We start from the raw sequence: 21,700 nt of genomic DNA on the forward strand, positions 1-21,700 counted from the left end.
TGTCTCAACACCACCACAGGATCAGGGCATGGTCAGTGCACCACCAAACACTCACACAACACAACCGCCATGGGAAAGGCCAATACTGTAGCCCTGTGTCCCACTCTACATCAGGGCCAGGATTCATTTAAACAATGCAGGATAACTACTAGCGGTAGGCCAGAGCCTATTTGAAATACAAACTGTAAAACACACAGAACATACTATTAACTTAGTCTCTATCATTTTGTCTGTACATTCCTTTAATTTTAGGAGAAAAATTGTAGGATCTTAATTAATCCTGCATCAACAGGATGAAAAAAAGAGAGATCAAATTAAGATACTATATCTTTAGAATCTGCTTGGGATCCACATTAAACCAGTTGATTAAATCCAGTTAGACACAAATTAAGCCAATTGTGTGGCTCCAGCACATTAAAAAGAGACGGTCTCCTAATTAATATGCACCACACAGGCAAAGGAGACCCACATAGCAAGGCAACAGGCTAATCAGCAGATCATCAAAGAGCCAAGGGCCACCCAGGTCACGAAGCAAACAGGTGACAGGTGCACGTGAGAAGTGGCTGAGACATTTTACAAGGTTTATTCAATTAGGCCTAGTAAAGATATCACAAACAGGCAACTAGATACAGCCGCGGGCTTATTTTTGTCCGAGTGGATGGTAGGGGGTCCAGAACATAATTCTAATCATTTGTTCACAGAAAATTGACGACAACTAAGCCCGAGAAAGTGATTATATTTCAAAATAACAATAATTTCCCACCATGACAAACTGAATTGGTCCACCCACATAGACAGCATCGTGAAGAAAGCGCAGCAGCGCCTCTTCAACCTCAGGAGGCTGAAGAAATTTGGCTTGTCAACAAAAGCACTCACAAACTTCTACAGATGCACAATCGAGAGCATCCTGTCGGTCTGTATCACCGCCTGTTATGGCAACTGCTCCGCCCACAACCATAAGGCTCTCCAGAGGGTAGTGAGGTCTGCACAACGCATCACCGGGGGCAAACTACCTGCCCTCCATGACACCTACACCACCCAATGTCAAAGGAAGGCCATAAAGATCATCAAGGACAACAACCACCCGAGCCACTGCCTGTTCACCCCGCTATCATCCAGAAGGCGAGATCAGTACAGGTGCATCAAAGCAGGGAACGAGAGACTGAAAAACAGCTTCTATCTCAAGGCCACCAGACTGTTAAACAGCCACCACTAACAGTGAGTGGCTGCTGCCAACACACTGTCATTGACACTGACCCAACTCCAGCCATTTTAATAATGGGAATTGATGGAAATTGATGTAAAATATATCACTAGCCACTTTAAACAATGCTACTTAATATAATGTTTACATACCCTACATTACTCATCTCATATGTATACTGTATGTATATACTGTACTCTATATCATCTACTGCATCTTTATGTAATACATGTATAACTAGCCAATTTAAACTATGCCACTTTGTTTACATACTCATCTCATATGTATATACTGCAGTCACGCCTTGGTCATTGTATTTTGTGTTTTCGTTATATATTTGGTCAGGCCAGGGTGTGACATGGGTTTATGTTATTGTATTTTCGTGTTGGGGTTTGTAGTATTTGGGATCGCGGCTGATTAGGGGTGTTGTTAGGCTTGGCTGCCTGAGGCGGTTCTCAATCAGAGTCAGGTGATTCTCGTTGTCTCTGATTGGGAACCGTATTTAGGTAGCCTGGTTTCGCTTTGTATTTCGTGGGTGATTGTTCCTGTCTCTGTGTAGTTTCACCAGATAGGCTGTAATTAGGTTTCACGTTCCGTTTGTTGTTTTCGTATGTGTATAGTTATTTCATGTATCGCTTTTTCCCTTCATTAAAGACATGAGTAACCACCACGCTGCATTTCGGTCCGACTCTCTTTTGACAAACGAAGAACGCCGTTACAACTGCACTCAATACCATCTACTGTATCTTACTGTATCTTGCCGTTCTGTACCATCACTCATTCACATATCTTTATGTACATATTCTTTATCCCTTTACACTTTTGTGTATAAGGTAGTAGTTTTGGAATTGTAAGGATAGATTACTCTGTGGTTATTACTGCATTGTCGGAACTAGAAGCACAAGCATTTCGCTACACTCGCATTAACATCTGCTAACCATGTGTATGTAACAAATAAATGTGATTTGATTTGGATTTTGATTACATTGAGACACAATCATGTCTCTTCTTTAAATTAATTTCCTAAATGAAACTTATTTTAGCTGAATTCCTAGTGATTTTAGTCTTTTTAGACCCCAAAATAAAATAAAATAAAACAAATAAAGTAAATATTTGGGACAAAAACGCTATGTACTACCCTTCACAGAACAGCACAAACTGGCCCTAACCAGAATAGAAAGAGGAGTGGGAGGCCCCGGTGCACAACTGAGCAAGAGGACAAGTACATTAGAGTGTCTAGTTCGAGAAACAGACGCCTCACAGTGAAGAGGAGACTCCGGGATGCTGGCCTTCTTGGCAGAGTTCCTCTGTCCAGTGTCTGTGTTCTTTTGCCCATCTTCATCTTTTCTTTGAGAAATAGCTTTTTATTTACAACTCTGCCTAGAAGGCCAGTATCCCGGAGTCGCCTCTTCACTGTTGACGTTGAGACTGGTGTTTTGCAGGTACTATTTAATGAAACTGCTGTAACAGTACTCTTCTTGCGTTGTGTACAATCAGTCATCGACACGGAACTCCAACATGTAGCACCAGTCATGTAGCTGTATTCTGTTAGGAACGGCACAAAATTGCACGTCGTGCAATGCACGTCTCACCATCCAACTCTGCACTCACGCACGCTGGTTTGGTGCTTGTTCACTGGGATAGTTACCAAAATAATACAATTACATTATACAATATAATATCTTTAACAATGTACCTGTTAGGAACGGCACAAAATTGCACGTCATGCAATGCACGTCTCACCATCCAACTCTGCACTCACGCACTGTACAAACTATGTGAACCTCCCCCCCCCACCAGACACAGTAAGTTGCTAGCTAGTACTGGCGGGAATTCTTTACAACAAAATGCACAACAAATATTCTCCAAAAACCACTGCATCTTATGTGTGATGTTCGAATAACATTTACAAACAATTTGATATAAATTGTACATTTAAATCATGACTTGAGAGTATAAAAATCACTTTTGACGTACAGTGCTTTGCAACCAACAACTTACTGCTGGTTTGGTGCTTGGTCACTGGGACGATTCTAACTGGAACATCCCCCCTCGTAAGCAAGCAACGTAAACCAGCCAATAAGATGCCATGTTGAGTAGGTGAAGGCAAGACAAACTCAAACCAAAAACCCATTGGCTTAACAATAAAGTGGCAAGGGGAATCACCAATATAACCCTGTTACACTGCCAGTTGAGGACTTGTGAGTTGTCTGTTTCTCGAACTAGACACTCTAATGTACTTGGCCTCCCACTCCTTTTTCTATTCTGGTTAGAGCCAGTTAGGGTTAGGGCTGTTCTGGGAGAAGTACACATAGTTGTACGAGATCTTCAGTTTCTTGGCAATTAAGGCATGGAATAGCCTTAATTTCTCAGAACCAGAGTAGACTGACAAGTTTCAGAAGAAAGTGCTTTGTTTCCGGCCAGTTTGAGCCTGTAATCGAACCCACAAATTCTGATGCTCCAGATACTCACCTAGTCTAAAGAAGGACAGTTTTATTGCTTCTTTAATCAGCACACAGTTTTCAGTTCTGCTAACATAATTGCAAAATGGTTTTCTAATGATCAATTAGCCTTTTAAAATTATAACCTTGGATTAGCTAACACAATGTACCATTGGAACACATGACTGATGGTTGCTGATAATGGGCCTCTGTACGCGTATTTATATATTACATAAGAAATCGGTCGTTTCCAGCTACAATAGTCATTTACAACATTAACAATGTCTACACTGTATATCTGATCAATTTTATTTGATTTTAATGGAGGAAAAACGTGCTTTTGTTTCAAAAACAAGGACATTTCTAAGTGACCCCAAACTTTTGAACGGTAGTGTAGATATTTTAGAAAAAGTTGATTCACAATAACTGAACTCACATTTTTGGAATGCTTGGAATGACAAGTGAAGCAGACATAAACAGTGGCTGTGCGACCCCAGCGGTTCCTGCCAACAGTGTGTGAAGCATCTAATCTAACTAGTGAATGAACTGCTGCCACCCCCGGGCTGGGAGGGCACAGTTTGTCCTGCACTGTGTGATGAGAGAGCAGCCTGGCTCACTCAGGAATGCACATGTGCCGAGCTCAGGGCATTTTTTTTATTCCCTAGCTTAGCACCGGATTTGCCCTCCACAATGGGGTCATGTCCGCAGCGGCGTCTGACCCCGGCCTGAACCCCTCTGCCTCTGCTGATAAGCACATGTACGTAGCCCCCCCCCACACACACAGGCATGCACCACGCGCACAAACACAGGCACGTACGCTTGCACACACACTCCACACACATTCCACACAGTCACTCTCTGCATGACCCCTATCCACCCTTTAGAGTGACCCTGTGACTGCTACTGTACTTCACACAGAGTTTGACACAAAACAGCTGGTCCCTATCAGCAGGGTAGCAAGATGCACCTCATGTTAATCTACAAATAATATCTCAATGTGTGACATTACAGTAGGCTGTAGACTAAATTGAGTACATAACCTCATTTTATGGATTCACAGTAGCTTACACAGGAAAACATGTAAAAGGGTCAATGACGTGATGTGTAAATGTTGGTGTCCGAATTAAATATTTTCCAAAGTCAAGAACTAATGTTTACAAATTCTACATAATGTAACTTTGACTCTTCTCTTTTATATGAGTTCTAAAAGAGTTGTTATTTATAGTGCCCTGAAGTTTAAAAAAAATGGAATTAGGAGCAACCGTCCGAGGGCAAAGGTAATGTAGATAAATGTTAATAAAACATCTTAAATCATAATACAACGGTCAACAAATATTATTCTAGCATGATTTTGGAAGGTGTATACCACTATACTGCTATATGGGTAAGACAGTTTATGCAGAAAGGTTTTAAATACCTTAAATACTTTTGTCTGGAAAAATGTCCTTAATAATTATCGTTTGGTGCAACTGACAAAAGTCACAATTTTGGATCAAATCACATGACGATACTGATCTGACCGTATGTGACATCATGACAGGATGTGACATCATACAACTGCTACAAAACCATAAAAATGTTGAATTATCGGAAACTTTATATTTGATTTCAATACTTAAGATTTAAAGTCAAGTTTTCACATGGGTGCACAAGCAGACGCCTGTAAAACATGTTTAAGTGAGAAAAGTCATACGTACAACCAGTATTTTAATGTAAAAAAAAAACAATTGTACCAATTGGTACAATTATAATTAATATGCTTTGTTTAACTGATTGAACAAACTTTTCCTTGTTGCCATTTTGGGCTTCTAACCTCACATACACACCATTTTTACCCGTTTAAAAAAATCTGTACTGTTTTGTCTTTCACTTCTTTTCTTTGGTGCGAATAAATAAAACCTAAAACCTAAATATTTGAGACCATGCATTTATTCATATTTTACTATTATTATTTATTTACTAACACTCAGTTTTTTTCATTCGTGGGTGCACCGAATGACGAAATTTAACAATATTTTATAACAATCTCATTTTAAACAATTATGTATTGCAAAAAACCCTGAAAGTGCATATGTAACACTCATGGGAACAAAAAACCCTGAAAGTGCATATGTAACACTCATGGGAACAAAAAACCCTGAAAGTGCATATGTAACACTCATGGGAACAAAAAACCCTGAAAGTGCATATGTAACACTCATGGGAACAAAAAACCCTGAAAGTGCATATGTAACACTCATGGGAACAAAAAAACCCTGAAAGTGCATATGTAACACTCATGGGAACAAAAAACCCTGAAAGTGCAAATGTAACACTCATGGCAAAAACAAAAAACCCTGAAAGTGCATATGTAACACTCAAGGGAACAAAACAAGTGTAATACAGCTTTGCACGGTTTTTGGACCAAAAGTTTAAAAAAGAAAAAGAGGAATACTAATTCTTCTGTAAAAAAAAAAATCCACTTTGAACCAAATACAATACTACAGCTCAAAATGTATTACAGCATGACACTAGTCAGAGGTGTGAGAGTGACATCAGTGGACAAAAGTCTCTACCTCTTTGTGCTCCTGAAGCACGGCGTTGAGCCTCTCGCTCTCGTTGGACGCGTTGGACGCCACGGAGCGGCTCAGCTTCAGATCTGTCTGCAGCTCCAGCAGCTGGCCCATGTAGAAGGCCTCCTTTGATGCTGACTCCTGCAGCAGCGACTCCTCGTTGATCTCGCCATCCTCCGCGACCTTACGCTGGTTGGAGTATGCCTGGCCAAATGCCTGGGGAGGCAGAGAGGGAATAGACCAGAATGAGATACAGTACTTTGTCTGTTTGGTTAGAAAGGAATTTATCTTCAAGAGACAGAGGGTTAGCCATGGTACAGCGTCCGCAGATAGAAATCTATTTTGGGGGTTAAATGCCTTGCTCAAGTGCACAACGGTAGAGGTAGTAATAATCTGACACCATCATCCCTGAAGTAGCTAATAACATAACATCTAATACACTTTGGATATTGTTGTGGAGGAGACTATGTCCAGTGTGGTCACTAGGTGCCTTCTTATCACCCACAAAGCTCCAAGGTTGTCCCCCCCCCCCGCCTCAAGGGTGTTGTGCAATGATATTTCAGCCCCTGTCTCTGATCGATAGACACTGTGTTCCCATTCTCCTGACACAGGTTTTCACACAGCGCTCCAAGCTGACTTGTCATGACAAAGGAATCCTGGCTTGATGCTTGATTCAGGGAATGACAGCATTGATCAACAACAGTCAATGACCCTGGATACCGGCCATGTTGGAAAGGTGGCTCCTATTCACACCTGTAAAAGCTACCTCTACAGCACCAAGGTTGTATTCATTAGGTACCAAACGAAAGGAAACAGACTGAAACAGGATTACCTGGCCTTATGAAAAACACACCGAACAAAAATATATATACGATGTGTAAAGGGTTTATACCATGTTTCATGAGTTGAAATAAAAAATCCTTGAAATTTTCCATATGCACAAAGATCTTATTTATCTCAAAATTTGTGTACGAATTTCTTTACATCCCTGTTAGTGAGCATTTCTCCTTTGCCAAAATAATCCATCCACCTGAAAGGTGTGGCATATAAAGAAGTTGATTAAACAGCATGATCATTACACTGGTGAACCTTGTGCTGGGGACAATAAAAGGCCACTTTAAAATGTGCAGTTTTTTTCACACAACACAATGTCACAGATGTCTCAAGTTTTGATGGAGCGTGCAATTGGCATGCTGACTGCAGGAATGTCCACCAGAACTGTTGCCAGATAATTTAATGTTAATTTCTCTACCATAATCTGCCTCCAGATTTGAGAGAATTTGGCGGTATGTCCAACCGGCCTCGCAACTGCAGACCAGCCCAGGACCTCCACATCCGGCTTCTTCACCTGCGGGGTCGTCTGAGGGCGGGTGGGGGGAAGGGGGCTTGGTGCTTCTGAGGAAGGGTGAGGAGTATTTCTGGCTGTAATAAAGCCCTTTTGTAGAAAAACTCAGTCTGACTGACTGGGCCTGGCTCCCCAGTGGGTGGGTCTGGCAACCAAGTAAGTGGGCCTATGCCCTCCCAGGCCCAACATGGCTGCACCCCTGCCCAGTCATGTCCATAGATTGGGGTCTAACGAATGTATTTCAATTGACTGATTTCCTCATATGAACTGTAATTGAAATTGTTGCATGTTGCATTTATTTATTTTTCAGTATATAAAGGTTCTATGTAATGCCAGGTCAAGTGCAGAAGATTAGAGTATGCAATTAAATCAGATTGTATTTGGTTGTCTACTTGCATAAAATAGTACACACACGCACACACACTCTCTCTTAGTTTCTGCAACACTCAATGGCTCACCAAATATCCCATTCTGCCATATCAACCAGCAGGTCTTAGTCAGACCATGCCTGGGATGGGAGTTAGTACATGAAGAGACCTCATGCCAGAGAAGGGAATCAATTAAGTCAGGGGTGTCAAACTCATGCCATGGAGGGCCTAGTTTCTGCTGGTTTTGGGGTTTTCTTTTCAATTGAGACTTAGACAACCAGGTGAGGGGAGTTACTTACTAATGAGTGACCTTAATTCATCAATCAGCGGAGGAAGCCCCGAAGACCCTCAGCCCTCCGTGGAATGAGTTCCACACGTGAATTAAGGGCTTACTCTAAAACAAGACACCATCATTTATGGAGTACAATCAATGCGATTATCAACGGCAACACTGGAACAATTAGGGTTAAGTTCCTTGCTCACGGTCACATTGACAGATTTTTCAGCTTGTCGGCACAAAGATTCCAACTAGCAACCTTTCGGTTACTGGCCCAACGCTCTGACTGCTAGGCTACCTGCCGCTATCATATCCGTGTGTGTATATGTTCAAATAATTGTCCCCCACACCAGTACCTAAAACATGTTCTACACCAGTACCTAAAACATGTTAATTTATTGACCAATAAACATTCACTTGGGTGTGGTCTGCAATCATGCAATCATATTTGTATTGCAAACACTGCCAAGACTCAACATATGCAAGAACATTCATATCGACCTCACAGTGGAGCTATAACAGGCACATGTTTATCTCTTGGTCTGTTTGACTCAGAGTGATGAAATTTGGCACACATGCTCAGGGATCTGAGTCTAGCTAACCCACATGATATATACCATTCTGGCTCTACACGGGAAACTGATGAGGGTGAAAACTCAGCAGCGTTGCAGTTGACACAGACCGCTCAAAGGCACTTAAATATTTTGTCTTGCCCATTCACCCTCTGAAAGGCATGCATACACAATCAATGTGTAAATTGTCTCAATGCTTACAAATCCTTCTTTAACCTGTTTCCTCACCTTCATCTACACTGATTGAAAATGATTTATTATTATTAGGACTTTAAAAAAAAAAAATAAAATATTTCTTTATTGTATAATACTGATATAACATAAAAGTAAATCATTATGTCCAATAATCGTTTTGCTATGTGAAAATGCTTCTGGTGCATGTCTGAGAGACACGTCTGTTCAACGTCTAGTTTTGATTTGGTTGAATTTTCAACTAATGTGAAATCAACAAAAATGTCACCATATCATTGGTTTTAGGTTAAAAGTTACATGAAAAAAGACCCTTACATTGATAACTTTTTGCAAATCCAATCAGTATTCCATGTTGATTCAACATCACATTACATTTTTTTTGTTGAAATGACATGGAAACAATGTTGATTCAACCACTTTTTGCCCAGTGGGAGAGGTCTGGACAGAGACCTGTGTCCTCAGATGTAATATTCTCAGCACCACACTACCTCAAAAACAAACCCAGTTGAATGATTCTCCCAGAGAGCTCGAGAAAGGTTCTCTCTGATTGGTGAATGAATAACTCAGGAACACTGTTCCCACCTTATCATCATCATGTCCACAACATTTGAGCAGAAGGATGACTCATTGATAAGATACGAACGAGCCTTTATTACTTGTGATCATACTACCTTCAATAGACTTCTTTCTCAATGCACCATTTTTCTACCACACTTTAATAACAATTTATTAATTTATTAGTGTGGAATAAGCCACATGCAGCATTTTGAGGTGTGTTTGTAGATAGGGGTAATTTGTCATTGTTAAATCCCTTCTGCTCCAGAGCAGATCTTAATACAGGAAGGAGATCAATACAGAATACAAGCAAGGGCTCCGCTGAAATGGAGAGCTTAATGTGAATGAAGTTAAAGCTCCCCAACAAAAAGTGGATGTACATACAATCTGATGATTTAGTTATTATGTTTTCAGGTTTGACCAGCTTTCATGGTTGGTGGGGTTTGGCTGTTAATTTGTGTGTGGAGGGGGATCGAGTCAGTACATGTATAGCATTACTTATCTGTGTGTGTGTGTGTGTGTGTGTGTGCATGTGTTTGTGTGTGTGTGTGTGTGTGTGAATGAGATAAGGAGATTTAGCAACAGAAGATGTATACAATAACCATCCTTCCATTGACCGCTGGCCACCTCCTGCGTCACACACAGACACTGACAGCTGATCCCCATCCCATCTCCACTGAAACAACACAGCACACCGATGTTCCAACTGGACACCCACACACACACAGACAATAGAAAGAGAGCTCATTCAGTCATGACTACTGAATGACTGGAATGCAAAGCCCCGGTCACAATCATCATGGTCAATCAACCACAAACTGCCCCATATGACACAGATTGTCACACAATTCAATTATTCAATGTTTACAGTCAGCGAGTGAGCAACCGGCCCATGGGACAGGAGAGGATTGGGTTAAAGCAGGTCTATGACTCTTTGGAAGTCCCTACTTCACATCTAGAATGTGTTTTCAATATGTTGACATTGACTGCAGTGTAAGTCACCTTTGTCTATTCGCACATGTACCAACAGCATGTGAACAACGCAAACGCAGCTGTGCACAGTGTTTCTCTTGCCTTCTATTTTTCTAGTGCTAATCACGTTTGCATAGGAACTACACATATAAACACACAAGAGAGTAATCAATCTTTAATTGCACACACAAACAGTCACTAAGGAGCTTCTGTCTGGCCACTACAAAAACATGCATTGATGTGAGGAGCTCTCTCTCTCTATCTTGTTTCAGATGTCCCTTGTGTCTCCTCTCCTCCCAGTGCAACACCACAAAGTGATTCTGTAAGTGATTAGGTGGGAGGCCCCATAGTCCCTAGAACAAAAGATGTGATTAATTTGTCACTCGACCAGAGTGAATGAGCTGGCATTGTTGCTTTTAGATGAAAGCCCGTTAATATCCAGACAGGCAAGAGGGCCAGGCTCCACAGGCCCCTCGAGAGTCCAGCTGGGTCCCTGGAGCAGGAGCTTGGCTTGGGCCCCACTCTGAGGCCTCTCTCCCCCTGGCCCCACTCTGGAGGATGGAGGGAGAACAGACAGTGGAGGCTGCCTGTGATTCAGAGTCAGTGCTGCTCATCCATAGAGACAGGGATCTTGGATGCATAGTGGGAGTGGCAGATGGTTTTCGAACAAAGGGAAGCTAGGCGACCTCAAAGCCTGTTCTCTCCATCTGCTTCCTGTTATTCTCTACAGAACACATCACACCTGTAACACAGCTCAAACACATATGAGGAAAACGTGCTCTGGCTCCCTGTTGCATGAGGCATCCTCCTCTGATGCACGGCTTAAAATAACTCCGTCTGTACTGTAACTGTATATGAAGATCAACAAAAATACAAGGTGCACTGCTACCACAGAATAACACGATCGTCTTATCATGTCACATTAAACATGGTGGATGTGAGGATGTTTAAAGTTTTATGTCATATCCTGGGGTGATAATATGTGGTTAACAAGCGGGGTCCAGTACGGTGTTTTATACTGATTATAGTTGTATACTGCATTGTGGATTCCACCCTGAGGCATTCTGGTCCATCTGCGATAGAAGCCACACAAAGAAAGCCCTTTCTATAGATATTCATCCCTCAGGCATAGGATGAGGAGCAGACAGTTCTGAGGTCGACACGGGACGGTTGACTGGTATGTTGTGTAGTCTGGTGTGTTGTGGAGTGGTGTGCAGCCCTGAAATCCTTCCCCCCTGCGACATACCCTGTTTGGGAGTCGTGGGACAGCTCTGTGCCATTTTTAGACCCAGGGAGCTCAGCAGGCAGGAGACTGAACTACTTCGGTGTAACAGTGATTAATCTCCAACCTCACCTCCACGGTAGAGCACTCTTGGACCTCACTTCTTCTGTGATAGTATGCAACATAAATGATAAAAACCAAGACTTTTCAACAAACACCCGATTGCTTAAATGGAAAAGAAACTTGGAATCCAAGTTTCAATGTAAGAGAGGTGAATTTTCAAGATTAAGGTCAAAGGTAGGTTGGGTCATAGTGGATAGATCAGTGGACTGTGTAGATTAGCTATGACGTATTTATTTCACACTTAGTTTGGACTTTTTATAAATACAGTGCATTCGGGAAGTATTCAGACCGCTTGACTTTTTCCACATTTTGTTACGTTACAGCCTTATTCAAAATTGTTTTTTTTAATCTCCCCAATCAATCTACACACAATACCCCATAATGACTAAGAAAAAACAGGTTTGTAGATTATTTTGCAAAATCATAAAATCTAAAAATGTATTCAGACCCTTCACTTAGTACTTTGTTGAAGCACCTTTGGCAGTGATTACAGCCTCCAGTCTTCTTGGGTATGACGCTACAAGCTTGGCACACCTGTATTTGGGGAGTTTTTCCCATTCTTCTCTGAAGATCCTCTCAAGCTCTGCCAGGTTGGATGGGGAGCGTCGCTGCACAGCTATTTTCAAATCATATCAAATTGTATTTGTCACATATGCCGAATACAGCCTACAACAATGCAGAATAAGAAAAAGAGGTAAGAAAATATTTACTAAATTAACGAAAGTACAAATAAAAAGTAACACAATAAAATAACAACAATGAGGCTATATATAAGGGGGGTCAATGTAAATAGTGCTGGTGGCCATTTGATTAATTGTTTAGCAGTCTTATGTCTTGAGGTATCAGTTATGAAGGTAAGACCCAGATGCAGACAACGTTGAATTAACAATGGTTTAGTATTCCAACAGGAGCAGGTCAAGGCAGGCAGGGGTCAGTAAACCAGAGGTGGGGCAACGGTACCGGACGGCAGGCAGGCTCAGGTTCAGGGGCAGGCAGAGTGGTCAGGCAGGTGGGCTCAGAGTCAGGACAGGCAAGGGTCTAAACCAGGAGGGCAAGAAAAAGAGAGACTGACAAAAGCAGGAGTTTAAAAAAAAATGCTGGTTGACTTGACAAACAAGACAATCTGTCGACAAACAAACAAAGAACACAGGTATAAATACACAGGGGATAATGGGGAAGATGGGCGACACCTGGAGGGGGTGGAGACAATCACAAAGACAGGTGAAACAGTTCAGGGTGTGACATGAGAAGAAGCTGTTAACTTCTTATGGTATAAGGGACGCTTGCATCCCACCTGGCCAAAAACCAGGGAAATGCAGTGCGGAAAATTCAAATAAATTTATATAAAAATCTAACTTTCATTAAATCACACATGTAAGACAGTCAATTAAAGCTACACTCGTTGTGAATCCAGCCAACATGTCATATTTTTAAAAGGCTTTTCGGTGAAAGCATAAGAAGCTATTATCTGATGATAGCACAAAAGTAAACAAAGAGGGTAGCATATTTCAACCCTGCAGGCGCTACACAAAACGCAGAAATAAATATAAAACATGCCTTACCTTTGACGAGCTTCTTTTGTTGGCACTCCAATATGTCCCATAAACTTCACAATTGGTCCTTTTGTTCGATTAATTCCGTCTATATATATTCAAAATGTCAATTTATTTGGCACGTTTGATCCAGAAAAAACAGCTTCCAAAATGCGCAATGTCACAACAAAATATTTCAAAAGTTGCCTAAAAACTTTGCCAAAATATTTCAAACTACTTTTGTAATACAACTTTAGGTATTTTTAAACGTTAATAATCGATCAAATTGAAGACGGGTCTATCTGTTTTCAATAGAGGAGGAGAGGAAACTAACGCTACTTTTCAAGTCTTGGCCATCTCTCAACAGTGTTACCCAGTTCCTAGTTGGCCCTACTTCTTCATTGCACAAATGAATAACCTCAACCAAATTCCAATGACTGGTGACATCCAGTGGAAGTGGTTGGAACTGAAAACAGAAATATCGTTTGCCAATGAGAACTCAGTGAACAGAGACCTCAAAAAAACGAATTCTGAATGGTTAGTCCTCGGGGTTTTGCCTGCTACATAAGTTCTGTCATACTCACAGACATGATTCAAACAGTTTTAGAAACTTCAGTGTAACGGTTGGCTTCGGGAGAAAGAGAGGAGGACCAAAGTGCAGCGTGGTAAGTGTTCATGATGATTTAATTAAAACTCAGAACACTAAACAATAAACGCCAACGTGAATTTACAAAACCGAAACAGTACGGTGTGGCCCGAACACTCACACGGAAACAAACCAAAATTGAAACCCAGGCTACCTAAGTATGAATCTCAATCAGAGACAACTAACGACACCTGCTTCTGATTGAGAACCATACTAGGCCGAACACAACTACCAACATAGAAAAACAAACATAGACTGCCCACCCCAACTCACGCCCTGACCATACTAAAACAAAGAATAAGATAACAGAACTATGGTCAGAATGTGAAATTCAGAGTGTTTTCTATCCAAATCTACTAATAATATGCATATCTTATATTCTTGGCATGAGTAGCAGGAAGTTGAAATTAGGCACGCTATTTATCCAAAAGTGAAAATGCTGTCCCCTATACCATAAGAAGTTAAGGAGTCTTTGACAATTTTTTGGGCCTTCCTCTGACATAGCCTAGTATATACAGTGGGAGAACACATATTTGATACACTGCCGATTTTGCAGGTTTTCCTCTACAAAGCATGTAGAGGTCTGTAATTTTTTTATCATAGGTGCACTTCAACTGTGAGAGACGGAATCTAAAATCTAAAAATCCAGAAAATCACATTGTATGATTTTTAAGTAATGAATTTGCATCTTAAAAAGCTTAAAAAGCTCAGGAGAGCTTTGCGTGTGTCTGTCTGTGTCTGTCTGTGTATGAATGTGTGTCTGTCTGTGAATGTGTGAGTGTATGTGCACAGCAATGGAACATCTGAGCGATATAATTAGATGTATAATGCTCTGTCAGTGCTTGCACATTTCCAACTCATTAGTATTAATCATCCAACACAAAGTAGGGCAGCCTGGTGTATATCGTTTATTAGGTTTAAATAACAATATCTTTACATTGTGAAAATGTTTGTTCCCTTTGCTCTGCCAGGTTGCCAGACTGAAACAGTCAAAATCCCATAAATGAACAGGCATCATTCAGGCAGCATTAGTCAGAGGGCAGAATGGGATACATTAGGCTCCGGTCAGTCAAAAACAGGAAATATAAATACACATGACGTAGCTTATTTTCACTCATTCTATTAGACCAAAATAAGTACAAACAAAAGTCTTGGGGAGGGGTATAGTTCAGAATAACAGGAGCTTGTAGACGACATCATTCTATGTCCCCTTGTAACACACAAGGGAAGAGCTCTCAGCACTCTGCATCCCCACATGATGCTTGCCAACTCTAAAGCTGCTGCACTGATGTGTGTGTGTGTGTGTGTGTGTGTGTGTGTGTGTGTGTGTGTGTGTGTGTGAACGTGTAAAAAGGATCAAAATCTCCATCTAAATCAGTAAGTATGTTTATTACAGGGCTGAGAGCAGAGGCATGTTACTTCTGCACTTTTGTTTAAATTGCCAGGCCCACTGAAAGCTCTTACTGATTCAGGAATTCTGTGTGTGTGATATAAAAATAAAAATAAATTATTTCACCTTTATTTAACCAGGTAGGCTAGTTGAGAACAAGTTCTTATTTACAACTGAGACCTGGCCAAGATAAAGCATAGCAGTGTGAACATACAGCAACACAGAGTTACACATGGAGTAAACAATAAACAAGTCAATAACACAATAGCAATTTTTTTTTTTAAAGAAGAGTCTATATACTACATTGTGTGCAAAAGGCATGAGGAGGTAGGCAGATAATTACAATTTAGCAGATTAACACTGGAGTGATAAATGATCAGATAGTGCAGGTAGAGATACTGGTGTGCAAAAGAGCAGAAAAGTAAATAAATAAAAACAGTATGGGGATGAGGTAGGTAAAATGGGTGGGCTTTTTACCGATGGACTATGTACAGCTGCAGCAATCGGTTAGCTGCTCAGATAGCAGATGTTTAAAGTTGGTGAGGGAGATAAAAGTCTCCAATTCGTTCCAGTCACAGGCAGCAGAGAACTGGAAGGAAAGGCGGCCAAATGAGATGTTGGCTTTAGGGATGATCAGTGAGATACACCTGCTGGAGCGCGTGCTACCGGTGGGTGTTGCCATCGTGACCATTGAACTGAGATAAGGCGGAGCTTTATCATGGACTTGTAGATGACCTGGAGCCAGTGGGTCTGGCGACGAATATGTAGCGAGGGCCAGCCGACTAGAGCATACAGGTCGCAGTGGTGGGTAGTATAAGGTGCTTTAGTAACAAAGCGGATGGCACTGTGAAAAACTGCATCCAGTTTGCTGAGTAGAGTATTGGAAGTAATTTTGTAGATGACATCACCGAGGTCGAGGATCGGTAGGATAGTCAGCTTTACTAGGGTAAGTTTGGCGGCGTGAGTGAAGGAGGCTTTGTTGCGAAATAGAAAGCCGATTCTAGATTTGATTATGGATTGGAGATGTTTGATGAGTCTGGAAGGAGAGTTTACAGTCTAGCCAGACACCTAGGTACTTATAGATGTCCACATATTCTAGGTCGGAACCATCCAGGGTGGTGATGCTAGTAGGGCGTGTGGGTGCAGGCAGCGAACGGTTGAAAAGCATGCATTTGGTTTTACTAGCGTTTAAGAGCAGTTGGAGGCCATGGAAGGAGTGTTTTATGTCATTGAAGCTCGTTTGGAGGTTAGATAGCACAGTGTCCAAGGAAGGGCTAGAAGTATACATAATGGTGTCGTCTGCGTAGAGGTGGATTAGGGAATTGCCTGCAGCAAGAGCAACATCATTGATATATAAAGAGAAAAGAGTCGGCCCGATAATTGAACCCTGTGGCACCCCCATAGAGACTGCCAGAGGACCAGACAACATGCCCTCTGATTTGACACACTGAACTGTCTGCAAAGTAGTTGGAGAACCAGGCAAGGCAGTCATTATAAAAGCTGAGGCTACTGAGTCTGCCGATAAGAATATGGTGATTGACAGAGTCGAAAGCCTTGGCCAGGTCGATGAAGACGGCTGCACAGTACTGTCTTTTATGGATGTTGGTTATGATATTGTTTAGTACCTTTAGCGTGGCTGAGGTGCACCCGTGACCGGCTCGGAAACCAGATTGCACAGCGGAGAAGGTACGGTGGGATTCGAGATGGTCAGTGATCTGTTTGTTGACTTGGCTTTCGAAGACCTTAGATAGGCAGGGCAGGATGGATATTGGTCTGTAACAGTTTGGGTCCAGGGTGTCTCCCGCTTTGAAGAGGGCTGTTGGCCGAGGTTGGAGTAGCCAGGAGGAAGGCATGGCCAGAAATGCTTGTTGAAGTTTTCGATTATCATGGATTTATCGGTGATGACCGTGTTACCAAGCCTCAGTGCACTGGGCAGCTGGGAGGAGGTGCTCTTGTTCTCCATAGACTTTACAGTGTCCCAGAACCTTTGGGAGTTAGAGCTACACAATGCAAATTTCTGCTTGAAAGAGCTGGCCTTTGCTTTCCTGACTGACTGCGTGTATTGGTTCCTGACTTCCCTGAACAGTTGCATATCGCGGGGACTATTCGATGCTATTGCAGTCCCCCACAGAATAATTTTGTGCTGGTCGAGGGCAGTCAGGTCTGGAATGAACCAGGGGCTAAATCTGTTCTTAGTTCTGCATTTTTTGAACGGAGCATTCTTATCTAAGATGGTGAGGAAGTTACTTTTAAAGAATGACCAGGCATCCTCAACTGACGGGATGAGGTCAATATCCTTCCAGGATACCCGGGCCAGGTCGGTTAGAAAGGCCTGCTCGCAGAAGTGTTTTAGGGAGCGTTTGACAGTGATAAGGTGGGTCGTTTGACTGTGGATCCGTAGCGGATACAGGCAATGAGGCAGTGATTGCTGAGATCCTGATTGAAGACAGCGGAGGTGTATTTGGAGGGCCAGTTGGTCAGGATAACGTCTATGAGGGTGCCCTTGTTTACAGATTTATGGTTGTACCTTGTGGGTTCCTTGATGATTTGTGTGAGATTGAGGGCATCTTGCTTAGATTGTAGGACTGCCGGGGTGTTACGCATATCCTAGTTTAGGTCACCTAATAGAACAAACTCTGAAGCTAGATCGGGGGCGATCAATTCACAAATGGTGTCTAGGGCACAGCTGGGAGCTGAGGGGGGTCAGTAGCAGGCGGCAACAGTGAGAGACTTATTTCTGGAGAGATTCATTTTTAAAATTAGAAGTTCGAACTGTTTGTGTATGGACCTGGAAAATATGACATTACTTTGCAGGCTATCTCTGCAGTAGACTGCAACTACTCCCCCTTTGGCAGTTCTATCTTGATGGAAAATATTATAGTTGGGTATGGAAATCTCCAAATTTTTGGTGGCCTTCCTAAGCCAGGATTGAGACACAGCAAGGACATCAGGGCTGGCTAACCTGAACAACAGTATACAAGGCATATTGACATTTGAGAGAGACATACAGCGAGGCATAAAGTAATCACAGGTGTTGATTGGGAGAGCTAGCTAAAACAACAGGTGAGACAACAACAGCTAATCAGCTAACACAACAACAGCAGGTAAAATGGCGATGACTATGCAGAGAGGGTCAGATTAACTACACACAGAGCCTGAGTTTGCAGCTGGGGCCAACAGATTAAAAATAAATAAGCAGAATGGAGTACCGTGATTAATGGACAGTCCAGTAGGCATCAGCTATGTAGCCAAGTGATCATAGTGTCCAGGGGGCAGTAGTAGATGGAACAGGGGAGGCCCACTATGCTAGCGGCATTTAAAGTTAGTAGCGTCCGCTCAGTCGTGGTGGTGCGGCCGGGCGCCGTGTCGACAAAGAATCCAAGCCAGATGGTGAAAGAGGTATTGTGGAATTTAGTTTGCTAGCCGGGAGATGTGCCTGGCTCACGGCTAACTGGTGCTAGCTTTGTGGCAGTGGCGTTAGCCACTATATCCAATCGGTAGCAGCGGTGAGCCGGTGCCACGGTCCAGAATTTACAGCAAGGATCCGGTGGAGTTTTGGGCTCTAGCCGTGTATGAGTGGGGTTCGGGTGAACAGCTGAGTAGGCCGGGAAGGGGGCCTCAGGGAATAGCTTCGGTACTAGGTGCCACGGTGAGTGAAAGCTAGCTGTGAGCTAGCTAGCTAGCTGCAAGCTAGCTGTGAAGATCAGAAGTAGTGGTCCAGGGATTACGGCAGGAATCCGGCGTTGTTGTGGAGAGACCGATATTGGTAGACAAGCGATATTGGTAGACAGGCGAGTATTGTCCAGGCTAAAAACAGGGCTGGTATATGTGTTGAAGGTATAAGCCACTAGCAGTGGCAAACAATGACTAAATAGCTTTAAGCTAATTAGCTGGTTAGCTTCTGGAGATTCTTGAATGTGTTCTAAAATTGAAAATAATAGCGATTCCGTATCACATTGGGTGAAGCAGGTTACCGGAAGGTATAATCGAATAAAAAATTGAGAAGAGATTGAAAATAAATTGAAATATATATACAAAGAGGACAAAACAAACACGTCTTCACTGCTACGCCATCTTGGAATAATAATATGAATGGTATCATAAGGATTGGGTGTGCACGTGTGTATGTGCGTGTGTGTGTGCATATTTATACCACACATTTGCCGATTTGTGAGCAGGTATTATGATGACTAACTGTGTGTGTGTGGGTGGTACCAGAACCGTACCAGACACAACAACCAACAATAGTATCCTATCCAGTCTAGTGCTTTCCCTCCCATCTCTGGTTGTGTGTGGTCTGTCCACATGCTGTGTTCATTCTAAAGGTCAGCCAGGAGAAAGCCAATGTTTAGCTTGTCCTTTTGAAGCAATTACATCTGGCCCCCAGTCATCATTCCACCACTGATAAGAGGGACGCTTGGACCAGAGCCCAGAATGCCCATCACTTATTAAGGCTCATTCTGTATGTATCTCCTACTCTCCTCATCTCTCCCCTCCTCTCCTCATACCTCCTCTCCTCTCCTCATCTCTCCTCTCCTTCCATTTCCTCTCCTCATATCCCCTCCCCTTCCCTCTCCATTCCTCATCTCTCCCCACCTTCCCTCATCTCTTCTTATCTTTCCTCTCCTCATATCTCTTCTCCTTCCCTCTCCTCATATCTCCTCCCCTTCCCTCTTCTCTCCTTATCTCTCCTTCCCTCTCCTCATCTCTCCTCTCCTTCCCTCTCTTCCCCTTCCCTCTTCTCTCCTCTCCTCCCCTTCCCTCTTCTCTCCTCTCCTTCCCTCTCCTCTCCTTCCCTCTCCTCATCTCTCCTCTCCTTCCCTCTCCTCATATCTCCTCCCCTTCCCTCTTCTCTCCTCATCTCTCCTCTCCTTCCCTCTCATCATCTCTCCTCTCCTTCCCTCGCCTCATCTCTCCTCTCCTTCCCTCGCCTCATCTCTCCTCTCCTTCCCTCTCCAGCTGAGAACAGATGGTTTGCAAACTGGCCCTTAACAGCTCACTGCCCCGTGTGAGATTATTAAGTGGAGTGGCATTAACTCTTCCACACATCACATATGTGACAAACAAGTCAGCAGGTAGGATAAGCATTGCATCTCATCTAACCTTACGTTCTTACCGAGATAAAATCTATTATACAAGAAGTGGTTCAAAATGACAGCATAATCCAGATGGATAGGAGTGCTAGTGTCATAATAACTGTATTCATTTATTAAGAGAGAGAAATACAGACAAACAGAGGGAAGAGAAAAGAGATGGCTTTTACAGTATTTACTAACACATCATTTTATAATGTATTTTACCAGCTCTCTCAGCTGGGTAATATGCCCTAGAGGGGACGGTTGGGGACGGTTGGCTCAGCAGAGTGGTAACTGCGCCAAAAGGTCAGAACACAGACGAAGTGGGCTGAAAGGAGAGGAGGAAAAGAGAGGAGGCTTTGATGCAAGATGCCCTATAAGACCTGTTCTGACTCATCAGCATGATGCATTGGCAGACTGCATGGGCTCTTGGACCCCTACCATCACCCTAGCTTCAGTCACTCCGAGAGAGAGAGAGAGAGAGAGAGAGAGAGAGAGAGAGAGAGAGAGAGAGAGAGAGAGAGAGAGAGAGAGAGAGAGAGAGAGAGAGAGAGAGAGAGAGAGAGAGAGAGAGAGAGAGAGAGAGAGAGAGAAGCATGGCACTTGTAGTGCCAGGGTTTGATTCCCGGAACCATCAATATTGTAAAATGTATGTACTGACTATTGCCATAGAATAAATTAAAAAAAAATAAAGCTTATAATATCCTCCACAGACATAAGTCATAACAGCTAACATACTCTAATAACTACAGATATTCTTACATTAAATGATTGGGTGGTAAGTATGTGCCTGTGGGCTCAATTTAAATCAGTCTCTGCTCTGAAAGCTCAAAAATCTTCATACAGCCCAGTGCAGAGTAGTCTCACATGAACCACTAATGTTGCCTTCCCACTTCCAGTGTACCGTTTATCCCTTAACCAGATTCCCTCAGGCTGTGACAGCATCTCATCTCCCATCCATCAAACTGTTAAGAACCACAGGTGTGCCTGGGCCGTATTACTCTTCTACAGAGGACCTGTCTAGTAAACTCCAGGCAGCCACATGGTAAATCAAGGTGTGTGTGTCTGCGTACCCACAACCCATACCCACACATGCAGTCAGAGGCGGACCTAGCCTTTTGGGGACCATAAGTGAAATTTTGTTGCCTTCCCCCCAAAAAATTGTGGCACACTTGACAGGAGAGAGAACAATTATGTTTTTGAGTTCATTTCCTGCAATTCTACACATTTGTCC

The 21,700-nt window shown here is 42.6% G+C and overlaps 1 protein-coding gene across 3 annotated transcripts in view; it reads right to left on the bottom strand.

The window, feature by feature from the left end:
* Window positions 1-21,700, bottom strand: part of LOC124034596 (protein bicaudal D homolog 1-like) — a 105,900-nt gene that overhangs the window by 49,307 nt on the left and 34,893 nt on the right. For all 3 annotated transcript variants that reach the window (XM_046348012.1, XM_046347998.1, XM_046348005.1), the window contains one exon: window positions 6,201-6,413. In XM_046348012.1, coding sequence (XP_046203968.1) covers window positions 6,201-6,413 — 213 coding nt within the window. The remainder of the gene's footprint in view (window positions 1-6,200; window positions 6,414-21,700) is intronic.

This window comes from Oncorhynchus gorbuscha, linkage group LG01 (assembly GCF_021184085.1).
Source record: "Oncorhynchus gorbuscha isolate QuinsamMale2020 ecotype Even-year linkage group LG01, OgorEven_v1.0, whole genome shotgun sequence".
Lineage (NCBI taxonomy): Eukaryota > Metazoa > Chordata > Actinopteri > Salmoniformes > Salmonidae > Oncorhynchus > Oncorhynchus gorbuscha.